The sequence below is a fragment of the Staurois parvus genome, unplaced genomic scaffold (genome assembly GCF_062004578.1).
Source record: "Staurois parvus isolate SC_StPar_1 unplaced genomic scaffold, SC_StPar_1.0 ptg000481l, whole genome shotgun sequence".
Classification (NCBI taxonomy): domain Eukaryota; kingdom Metazoa; phylum Chordata; class Amphibia; order Anura; family Ranidae; genus Staurois; species Staurois parvus.
In genome coordinates, this window is record NW_028318277.1 from 685,001 (window position 1) to 697,569 (window position 12,569).

Genomic DNA, 12,569 nt, shown 5'->3' on the forward strand with positions numbered 1-12,569 from the left:
GGATGTCAGTCTGACTTCAGGTGTAACTTGGAAGACATCTGTGTGACTTCACGCACAGTGAAGATACAGGAAGAAAGCACCAATGGATCCACATCTTCCCAAAAAGCTAAAGATCAGCTTTTTATGAAGCGAAGGTCCTGAGACCCAACCACAGGCCCCAGCAGACAGTAGCGGGAGCTCAAAATTCAGTCCAAAAAGTGTGTCAGCTTCTGGCAACCACAAACATCCAAAGAAGAAGGAAGAAGGAGGGAGGGAGAAGGAGAGAAGAGGGAGGGAGAAGGAGAGAAGAGAAGGAGAGAAGGGGAGAAGAGGAGGAGAGAAGGGGAGAAGAGGAGGAGAGAAGGGGAAAAGAGGAGGAGAGAAGGGGAGAAGAGGAGGAGAGAAGGGGAGAAGAGGAGGAGAGAAGGGGAAAAGAGGAGGAGAGAAGGAGAGAAGAGGAGGAGAAGAGGAGGAGAAGAAGAGGAGAAGAGAAGAGGAGAAGAAGAGAAGAAGAGGAGAAGAGAAGAGAAGAGGAGAAGAGAAGAGGAGGAGAGGAGGAGAGGAAGAGGAGAAGAAGAGGAGAAGAGGAGGAGAGAAGGAGATAAGGAGAGAAGAGGAGGAGAGAAGGAGAGAAGAGGAGGAGAGAAGAAGAGGAGAGGAGGAGAGAAGGGGAAAAGAGGAGGAGAGAAGGAGAAAAGAGGAGGAGAAGAAGAGGAGAAGAAGAGGAGAGGAGAAGAGGAGAAGAGGAGAAGAGAAGAGGAGAAGAGGAGAAGAGGAGAAGAGAAGAGGAGGAGAGGAGGAGAGGAAGAGGAGAAGAAGAGGAGAAGAGGAGGAGAGAAGGAGAGAAGGAGAGAAGAGAAGGAGAGAAGAGGAGGAGAGAAGAGGAGGAGAGAAGAGGAGGAGAGAAGAGGAGGAGAGAAGAGGAGGAGAGGAGGAGAGAAGAGGAGGAGAGAAGAGGAGTAGAGAAGGGGAGAAGAGGAGGGGAGAAGAGGAGGAGAGAAGAGGAAAAGAGGAGGAGAGAAGAGGAGGGGAGGAGGGGAGAAGATGAGGGGAGAAGAGAAGAGGAGGGGAGAAGATGAGGAGAGAAGAGGTGGAGAGGAGGAGAGAAGAGGAGAAGAGGAAAAGAGGAGGAGAGAAGAAGAGGAGGAAGAAGAAGAAGAAGAAGAGGAAGCAGAAGAAGCAGAAGAAGAAGAGGAAGCAGAAGAAGAAGAAGAGGGAGAGGAAGAAGAAGAAGAAGAAGAAGAAGAAGAAGAAGAGGAAGAAGAAGATGAAAGAGAAGGAAGAAGAAGAGGGAGAAAGAAGAAGAATTCCAGTCCGCTATTATATTTGACATGAAAAAGGATTGCGGTTGCAACAATGTATCTATTTGTATCCAGATAAAAACATCTGTATCTGAAATGGATACAAATGGATACATTGTTGCAACCACAATACTTTTTCATGTCAAATATAATAGCAGAGCTCTCTTTTAGAAACAGAAGTAATTAAATGCCGGCCGTAGACGGGACGAAAATCGGCCGATTTTTTTTACCGTTGGTGGTAACATCGGCCGATCGAACGACCGATTTTTCTTTTTTCTTAAAAAAAACCAGCTGTTTTTCGCCTCGTCTATGGCCTGCATTAGAGGGAAGACCACTTAGTTCCTGACCCAATATTGATGACATCTGAAATATTGATTTAAAGGCGCATTTTATATGCGCGTCCGGTGAGTGCGCATTACTTACTATATCACTGCATGGACACCGGTTCCAGAAATAACAAGAGCACAAGAGTCACTTTAGGAACTGTTTTTTAATCATTTATTTATGAACTATTTATTGGAGATATTTTATATTTACTGAGTTTTTAGCGCTGCATCCCCCGTTTACATTACAACTTCTGTCTTTATTGGGGAACTTTCCCCCTATTTCCTGATCCTGAATTTTCAATCTTTCCCCCACTTTATCCAAAGCACAAAGGAAAAATGTTCAGCTGGAATGTATCCCATCAGTAGTTATTTCAATCCACAGCTTAATATCGCAGCCTATAAATAGAGCCGCAAGGTTTCCGTCAGCGGTACTTCTGTAAATATAAATCCAAATTAATTAAATTCCCCTAAAACTTTGGACTCCAGCATCAAAAGTTATAGGCTGCAATTGTAAAAGTATTATTAGGAAAATATAAAAGAAAACATAAAAAAAACAAACAAACAACATATACAAAATAACAGGCAATGAGGATAACAAAATCAGATTAGTGTTTTTATGATATAGGCAAGTAAATCATTTCATGCATTTAAAGGCAATTATTTCAAATTAGGAGCATTAGAGTCTCTCGTAGAGGAAATGATGATGATGAAAATCCCAAAAGAGCCAAGCGTTAAAAGGGAAATGGACAGCGATGATTAGAGTGCGATCCGGGGGTAATAATCGCATGTCAAGCAGCAAGCGTTATGTCATGCACATGCTCTAGTATCATTGGTGGAAAGGGTTTAGTGACCGGGACACACAGCATGCATGGGAGCTCAGAGATCCCCTTACCACATCGTCCGCCAAGGTTTTTATATGAATGTTCTATAGAAAATCAAACAAGAGAATAAAGTAAACACAAAGTAATCAAGAAGGAAAAAAAAAAACAAAACAAAAAACAAACAAACCACCAGTCCCAAATCAATGGAGTAAAAATAATTATAGAGATATCATCATAAATCAGGACCCCAAGGACAGTGCAGACAAGAACCAGTCTTGGTTGGGATTGTGCAAATATGTAAATATAAAGGGTCAGTCCACTCAAAGCTGATATTTCAGGGATCACTGGATGTTGGAGAGCTAAACCACCTGACCTTCTGTCTCTTAAGAACTCTGGGTGAGTTCCCGGGTCTGCACCCCTGCTCTGCCCATTTTGAGGGGCCCCCACTAATCCCTGAGCCAAGTCATCAGATCTGTACACCTGCTGTGCCCATTATGAGGGGTTCCCACCATCCCTTTGTTGAGGTCCCGGGTCTGTACACCTACTGTGCCCATTATGAGGGTTCCCACCATCCTTTATGCAGAGTTCTGGGGTTTTTACACCTGCAGTGCCCATTATGAGGGGTTCCCACCATCCATTTGTTGAGTTACTGGGTCTGTATACCTACTGTGCCCATTATGAGGGGTTCTCACCATCACAGTTCCCAGATCTGTACACATGCTGTACCCATTATGAGGGGTTCCCACCATCCCTGTGCTGAATTCCTGGGGTTTTACACCTGCTGGGCCCATTATGAGGGGTTCCCACCATCCCTATGATGAGTTTCCAGGTCTGCACACCTGCTGTGCCCATTATGAGGGGTTCCCACCATCCCTATGCTGAGTTCCCAGGTCTGCACACCTGCTGTGCCCATTATGAGGGGTTCCCACCATCCTTTAATCTGAGTTCTGGAGTTATTACACCTGCTGTGCCCATTACGAGGGGTTCCCATCATCCCTGTGCTGAATTCCTGGGTTTTTACACCTGCTGAGCCCATTATGAGGGGTTCCCACCATCCCTTTGCTGAGTTCCAGGGTCTGCATACCTGCTGTGCCTATTGAGGGGTTCCCACCACCCCTGTGCTGAGTTCCTGGGTTTTTACACCTGCTGAGCCCATTATGAGGGGTGCCCACCATCCCTGTGCTGAGTTCCAGGGTCTGTACACCTGCCACTCCCATTGAGGGGCTCCCACCATCACTGTGCTGAGTTCCAAGGTCTGTACACCTGCTGTGCCTATTGAGGGGCTCCCATCATCACTGTGCTGAGTTCCTGGGTTTTTACACCTGCTGTGCCCATTATGAGGGGTCCCCACGATCCCTGTGCTGATTTCCCAGGTCTGTACACCTGTGTGCCCATTAGAGAGGGTTCCCACCATCCCTGTGCTGAGTTCCTTTTTTTTTTACACCTGCTGTGCCCAGTATAAGGGTTCCCACCATCCCTGTGCTGAGTTCCCGATCTGTACATCTGTTGTGCCCATTATGAGGGTTCTCCCCATCGCTGTGCTGAGTTCCTGGGTTTTTACACCTGCTGTGCCCATTAGGGGGGTTCCCACCATCCCTGTGCTGACTTCCCGGGCAGTGGCATCCCTAGGCAGGTGTGGGGGGTGCACGTCACACCGAGTGGCACCTATCGCGCGGGGTGACACCAAACCCGCTCCACGAAAAGATAGGTTTTAAAGCAAGCCGACGGTCCCCGGAGGATGGATCTGCGGACTGGGGAGCATAATGGATCGGACTCCGATCCATTATGCTCAATCTGCAGATCCGAATCATCCTACTGGGATTGTCGGAGGGGTGACACCAAGTGTTACCACACCGGGTGACACCAACCCTAGGGACACCCCTGTTCCCAGGTCTGTACACCTGCTGTGCCCATTAGGGGGTTTCCACCATCCCTATGCTGAGTTTCTGTGTTTTTACAACTGCTGTGCCCATTATGAGGGGTTTCCACCATCCCTGTGCTGAGTTTCTGTGTTTTTACAACTGCTGTGCCCATTATGAGGGGTTTCCACCATCCCTGTGCTGAGTTCACGGGTTTTTACACCTGCTGTGTCAATTATAAAGGCTTCCCACCATCCCTTTATTTTAAACCATGGAGAATGTAACAGGAGGAGCAGGAACACCCAAAACTCCCAGTGGGCAAGGACAGAGCCATCAATTCTGGCAGGGATATCTCACCGTTGGGAGTACCCAAGACATACACAAGTCATTTCCTGACTGAGTCCTCCAGGCTTCACCCATAACTAAAATATTACAATTGAATGGACGGAGCCTTTAAATCATTGCATTTGGGGGGACTTTAAATATTTGTCTTGGCTTTCTTCTTTAACCTTTTTGATGGATTTGTATTTTCAAGCTGGGAGGCCTCTGAGATTTTAAAATTGCTGCCCTACCAAATACTGATAATACTAGCTGTCTCCCAGCTCCAGAATGCGAATAATTAAGTATTAACCTCCCTAGCGGTCTGATTATGTCCATATTTCTGTGCTCAAAGCGGTAATTTTTTTGCATGGAAATATGTTGTTTTTTTTATTGTCGGCCTGTAATTCTTAGGAATAACTCACTGAAATCTGTCCGAACAAGAGTCTAGTAAACATCCCGGGGATGATAAAACATGAAACACAAAATCATAAATTATAATATAAGAAATAATCATAAAAATAATAATATAATAATAATAAATTTAATTCAATAATATAATCAAACCAAAAACACTGAAATGTGAAATAGAGCGCCAAGTTCGCACATCACTGAGCAAAGTCGCAGAATCGTTTTCAGTGTCTGATGAGGAATTTCCCCCACGAATCATTATCACTCAATTCTGCAAGTGGTTCTGATTTACTATCGCTGTTCTCTAGCCGGTCTAAAACCACTTTTGACCTAAAGGGACGCTTTTTGGACGCCATGGACGTTTCTCAGTTTCCAGGCAGAAAGAACAGTAAAAATGCAGACAGGGGACAGGACGAAGCACTCGGGACAAAATGTATGTGAAATGGCTGATACAGGAATGGAATACTATGTGATTTTAGTGTATTTAGTGAATGTCACTTTTTAAATTTTTTCATTTCCCGCCGGTTCCGTCTCCCGTATGTCCCAACGCTCTCAAGGACCGGAAGACGGATACCGGCATTGGTGGAGATGGCCGGGGATGCTGCAGGGGGGACATCGCGGGAGCGCAGGACAAGGTAAGTGAAACAGGGATCACAGAGCAACACTGCAGGGTATTCCTGAGTGTAGCTCGGGGTTATCGGTTTTGGTACTGAAACTTTACCCCGAGCTACACTCAGGAATACCTCCTTGGGGGTTAAATAACAGATATCCATAATTAATGCAACTTTAAAAAAAAAAAAAAAAAAAAAAAGTTGCAGGGACACCCTAGTGACGTGGCTGTTGGTCAATGCAATGCTAGATCCTTCTGGTCCATGTAAGACAGAGAAGTGGTCCATGTAAGACAGAGAAGAACAGGAAGGCAGCTGGTGGGACACCCTAGTGATGTGGCTGTTGGTCAATGCAATGCTAGATCCTTCTGGTCCATGTAAGACAGAGAAGTGGTCCATGTAAGACAGAGAAGAACAGGAAGGCAGCTGGTGGGACACCCTAGTGATGTGGCTGTTGGTCAATGCAATGCTAGATCCTTCTGGTCCATGTAAGACAGAGAAGTGGTCCATGTAAGACAGAGAAGAACAGGAAGGCAGCTGGTAGGACACCCTAGTGACGTGGCTGTTGGTCAATGCAATGCCAGATCTTTCTGGTCCATGTAAACAGAGAAGTGGTCCATGTAAGACAGAGAAGAACAGGAAGGAAGCTGGTGGGACACCCTAGTGATGTGGCTGTTGGTCAATGCAATGCTAGATCCTTCTGGTCCATGTAAGACAGAGAAGAACAGGAAGGCAGCTGGTGGGACAACCTAGTGACGTGGCTGTTGGTCAATGCAGTGCCAAATCCTTCTGGTCCATGTAAGACAGAGAAGTGGTCCATGTAAGACAGAGAAGAACAGGAAGGCAGCTGGTGGGACACCCTAGTGATGTGGCTGTTGGTCAATGCAATGCCAGATCCTTCTGGTCCATGTAAGACAGAGAAGAACAGGAAGGCAGCTGGTGGGACACCCTAGTGACGTGGCTGTTGGTCAATGCAATGCCAGATCCTTCTGGTCCATGTAAGACAGAGAAGTGGTCCATGTAAGACAGAGAAGAACAGGAAGGCAGCTGGTGGGATACCCTAGCGATGTGGCTGTTGGTCAATGCAATGCTAGATCCTTCTGGTCCATGTAAGACAGAGAAGTGGTCCATGTAAGACAGAGAACAGGTAGGCAGCTGGTGGGACACCCTAGCGATGTGGCTGTTGGTCAATGCAATGCTAGATCCTTCTGGTCCATGTAAGACAGAGAAGTGGTCCATGTAAGACAGAGAAGAACAGGAAAGCAGTTGGTGGGACAGGTAAGTATTTTTTTGGCGAAAGTGTTTTCTTTTTTCGACAGAGTCGCTTTAGGAGGAATGAAAACCATAGTTGCAACTGTTATGCACACTCAGGGGCTGATAGTCAACAAACATTAGCAGCACGAAGACAGTTGACTGGGCAGATCCCAGGAGACATCTCAACTCTGACTCCCATCTCCTTAATGTAGCTTCAAGACAATAAAAGCGAAGATCTAAATCTTTTAAGCCTGTGCAATTATAATCTTTCCATGCTGAATAATTCAAGTCTTGCATAAGCTTGGTGGTAATGCGGCAACACATAAACGCCTTGTGTAGGAAACGTTTCGTTCTCAGCTGCAGACCGGTCCACGTGCCCAGACAGCAATATCTGAACATATCCCACTGTAAATATTGGATGTGCTAAAAGCTTGCTGAGGCACAACGAAACAAATTATTTACAAAGTGTCCGATTTCACTGCCTGCTTTACAATATCCAGCATGTCAGGAAGTTGGAGTCACCATAAAACGTTATTATTACTATCGAGATGTATAAAAGGACATATGCGGGAAAATTGCACTGTGCGTTCTCAAAAAAATCAGGACAAAAAAAAAGAAGAAAACAAGGGAGATCCAAATAATAGTTTCTACCGAAAGGTCTACAGCAGCCATTCTCAATCGGGGCTACATGGAAGGCTTGCTAATCAATAATCATTCTAGCCACACTCCAGTATTGCCCAACGGGTCCTCCTCTGTGATCCCATAATGGTTCTCTTCTGGGATAAATCGTGGCCAACTTCATTCCACACAAGAGAGTCTTGGCTGTCCTAGAGTCTGTGGATTTAAGGCAGCCTTTCTCAACTGGTTTACCCCAGAAGAACCCTTAAAATAATTATCCAGTCTCAGGGAAACCATACTAAAAAACCATTCATCGAGGTCAATGTCAAACAAAGCCTCCTATATTGGTGGTCATTAGGCAACCCTTACAGATAGCTAAACAGATATCTGGTGTCTTGCTGCTGCAATTTATGTGCTAACATTGTGGAGTTACCCTTTAAAAATTAGGTTGTTCAGTCACCTAATGGTCCTTTCTGGAACTTCACAGACTCCTAGTCACCAGCCACTTTATCAGGTCCACCTTGCTACTGCCAAAAAAAATCTCCCACACCATTACACCACCAATACCAGCCTGAACCATTGATACAAGGCAGGATGGATCCACCACACCATTACACCACTACCAGCCTGAACCATTGACACAAGCCAGGAAGGATCCACCACACCATTACACCACCACCACTACCAGCCTGAACCATTGATACAAGGCAGGATGGATCCACCACACCATTACACCACCACAACTACCAGCCTGAACCATTGATACAAGGCAGGATGGATCCACCACACCATGACTCCACCACCACCAGCCTGAACCATTCATACAAGGCAGGATGGATCCACCACACCATTACACCACCACCACTACCAGCCTGAACCATTGACACAAGCCAGGAAGGATCCACCACACCATTACACCACCACCACTACCAGCCTGAACCATTGATACAAGGCAGGATGGATCCACCGCACCATTACACCACCACCACCACCAGCCTGAACTATTGATACAAGGCAGGATGGATCCACCACACCATTACACCACCACCACCAGCCTGAACCGTTGATACAAAGCAGGATGGATCCACGCCAAAATTCTAACCCTACCATCTGAATGTTGCAGCAACCAGTCTGCCCATTCTCCTCTGACCTTTGACATCAACAAGGCATTTTCATCCACACAACTGCCATTCATTTGATATTTTCTCTTTTTCAGACCATTCTCTGTGAACTCTAGAGATGGTTGTGCGTGAAAATCCCAGTAGATCAGCAGTTTTTTAAATACTCAGACCAGCCTGTCTGGAACCAACAACCATGACCAAAGTCACTTAAATCCTCTTTCTTCCAAATTCTGATGCTCAGTTTTAACTTCAACAAGTCATCTTCGCCATGTGTAGATGCCTAAATGCATTGAGTTGCTGCCACGTGATTGGTTGATTAGCAATTTGTGTTACCAAGCAATTGAACAGGGGGACCTAATAAAGTGGCCAGTCAGTGTATGTGTACACCATCTAGAATGACTGATTTTTGTCAACATTTTTCTCTAGAGGAACCCTTGAAATAATGTTCAGATTTTGGGGAGCCTCTGCTAGAATCAAATTGTTGGAGGTCAGTGGGAAAAATACCCCTCTTACAACAGTGGTCAGAATCCCCCCTTCTCCGTTACAGAAAGCTAAACAGATACCTGGTGTCTAGCTTCTGGCTTTGCAATGTGTGCATTGGTCCTGGAACTAAGCAGGAACCAACAAAAAGCAAGTCAACCAGCCACAGCTCAAGGAACCACTAGTAACCTATTGAGGAACCCCAAGTTTCCATAGTAGAGAATGGATAGTCTAGAGAAGCCATTCTCAACCAGGGTTCCTCCAGAGGTTGCTAAAGGTTCTTCGAGTTGAGGATGGTATCAACATGATTCCAGGACCAAGATCACTTGGCAAAGCCAGCGGCATGACCACAGTGAATTTTTGTCTGTACGGGAGGAAATTCTGACCAACACTGTAAGTGGGACATTTTGTTCTCACTGACCTCCTATGAGTTGATTCTAGCAGTGGTTCCTGGACATCTGAACATTATTTCAAGGGTTCCTCTAGAGAAAAAAGTTGGGAAAGGTTGGTCTACAGTTTGATGAAAATCATTCTAGATGGTGTACTCATTTCTGAAGTTGCAAGAACCTCATTCGGTGATTGAGCAACCTAATCTTTAAAAGGATAACTCTATTTTAGTGGAAAAATAAAAATAGCAAACAAAAAAAATATAGCATATACGTAACAACTTATTTTTAGTAACATTCAGGGGCGGACTGACCATTTGGAAACTCGGGCACTGCCCGAGGGCCTGGAGTCAGTAGGGGGCCCCATGAGATGCCCCTGGTACCATTTTCCATAGGCTTTTTTGAGTTTGGGCAAGGACACAGGGGCCCCATGATCCCCTATTGCCCGGGGCCCCATGAGTTGTCAGTCCGTGCCTGGTAACAATTATCTTTTATATCTGCAGCCGATGTCATTTGCTATAAATTTTAATGCAATATGGCAACCTGGAGGCGTACTGTACACCATTTGTGTGCAGACCACACCCCCAAAAATGCAGTTTCCTGCTTGTGTGATTGGCTTATTGGTTTTCCAAGTCTGCACTAAGATACAAGTCATTATTTAGGCACCCATAGCAACAGGAATTTCATGATGCAACAATTGAAAAGGAAAAAAAATGCATTGCAACGGATAATACAAGGAAAATGTGGAAGTTGTAGGAGGAAGGGGCTCTGACGCTTGTCAGGATATTAAGAATCATCACGCGCTAGGTGGCAGTTTCATCCCAGTACAAAATGGATTTGGATATTTTGCCACCCCGCCCTCCGCCCCCCAAAAAAAAACACATAGGAGGTGATGTTATTAGAGGTTCCTGTGCTAAAAAGAGATGCTCAATTCTATGTTGAAAAAAAAAAAAAAGCTCCATCAATGTGTTTTGTGGAACTTTAGTGGCCATATCACTGGGATAGGTGTACTGACCATTGAAAAAAAAAAATGACATGAAAAAAGGGACAATACGATAAGAGTGTAAAAAATAATAATAATAAATATAATAATTTAGTAATAATATATTAATGATCATATTAAAATAATAATAGTAGTAATAATTATGCTCACTGTCCAGATTTTGAGATAATTAGATAAACAAATAAAATAAGAAAAACAGAAGAATAGGTACAATACAATAAATTATTGTATAAAATAATAATTGTAATAATAATTATGCTCACTGTCCAGATTTTGAGATAATTAAACAAATAAAAGAAGAAAAACTAAAGAATAGGGACAATACATTAAATTATTGTATAAAATAATAATTGTAATAATAATTATGCTCACTGTCCAGATTTTGAGATATTTAGATAAACAAATAAAATAAGAAAAACAGAAGAATAGGGACAATACAATAAATGATTGTATAAAATAATAATTGTCATAATTATGCTCACTGTCCAGATTTTGAGATAATTAAACAAATAAAATAGGAAAATCAGAAGAATAGGTACAATACAATAAATTATTGTATAAAATAATAATTGTAATAATAATTATGCTCACTGTCCAGATTTTGAGATAATTAAACAAATAAAATAGGAAAATCAGAAGAATAGGTACAATACAATAAATTATTGTATAAAATAATAATTGTAATAATAATTATGCTCACTGTCCAGATTTTGAGATAATTAGATAAAGAAATAAAATAAGAAAAACAGAAGAATAGGGACAATACAATAAATTATTGTATAAAATAATAATAATGTGACTGATGTGAATGTACAATATATATATGTGTAGAGCGCTGCATAAATTGACGGAGCTATACAAGTACCTGTAATAATAATAATAATAATAATAATAACAACAACACTGTACAATAATTATATGGTATCATTATAATATTATTATATTATCAATATTAATAGTATTACTAATAATGCTAATAATTATGGTCACTGTCTTTATTTTGAGATAAATAGAAAAACTGCTAAAATGATATAATACCGTGTATTTAAATCTAGATGAATAAAAACTACTAAGAAAAAAAAAAAAAGTATAAACCCATGCTAATTATATCTTGACTAACACGGTTATTATATTTGCCTAATTAGTAAGAGAAAATGTTAGAACATTATGGTAGATGGTTTATGTGACTTGCAGGGTTATCAGTGAAATATTATACAAAGTGATATCTATTAGTCTGATGATTCTATAATTAGAATCAATGATTAATTTTAATAGATATAAATCCCTGAGTGAACTTCTGTTCAAAACGTGATATGTGAGAAGGTATACCATTAGACAAATTAATCATAGTAGGTAGGTTAATTCTAATTATTGAATTATTAGACCAACAAGTATCATTTTGTATAATATATTATGTATTTAATTACACATAATATTTATTCATCTAGAACAAAAAAAAAATCCTTTTATCTATTTATATTAATAAATATATAATTATCTCAAAATTCCCAGCTTTAATTCACGCAGACTTGTGGAATTGCCGACAGTGATTACAGTTAAGGCCCAGTCCCTGTCGGAAATACAACTGGATTTTCCCAGCTGGCTTGGCCAATGTCTAAATAGCCTATAACTAATTTAAAGGGCAAATCCACTTTTGTGGGAATAAAAATAGCAAAATAAAAAATAATAACAACATAGCATATACAGTTACTACAAAAGCCATATTGCAATTGAAGATTAAAAATGACCTTTCCTTTTTCAAATCTGCAGAGATGTAATTTTCTGTAAAATGCAATATGGCAACCTAGAGGCGTTCAGTACACAGATGGTGATGAGAACGTCCCCTGCAGAAATTTAATTTCCTGCTTGTGTGATTGGCTCACTGATTTTCCCAGAAATCTGTACTAATATACAAGTCATATTTTGGGCATCCCTGTAACAAAACCTTTTAGGGATGCAGACCCTGCCTTTTCCTCATTAGAACCCTGCAAGTGCAGCAGCTGGCCCATGTACATAAATGGCCGGACGGGAGCCGGACTGGGAGCATGCGGCACTGAGATCTGGTGCCCACTGTGTCCCCCAGA

At 42.4% G+C, this 12,569-nt stretch overlaps 1 protein-coding gene across 1 annotated transcript in view; it reads right to left on the minus strand.

Annotated features, from left to right (window-relative positions):
- The window catches only part of LOC149452315 (protein diaphanous homolog 2-like), a 766,217-nt gene that overhangs the window by 622,933 nt on the left and 130,715 nt on the right, over nucleotides 1-12,569 (minus strand). The window contains exon 2 of the mRNA XM_089689522.1: nucleotides 2,499-2,531. Coding sequence (XP_089545648.1) covers nucleotides 2,499-2,531 — 33 coding nt within the window. The remainder of the gene's footprint in view (nucleotides 1-2,498; nucleotides 2,532-12,569) is intronic.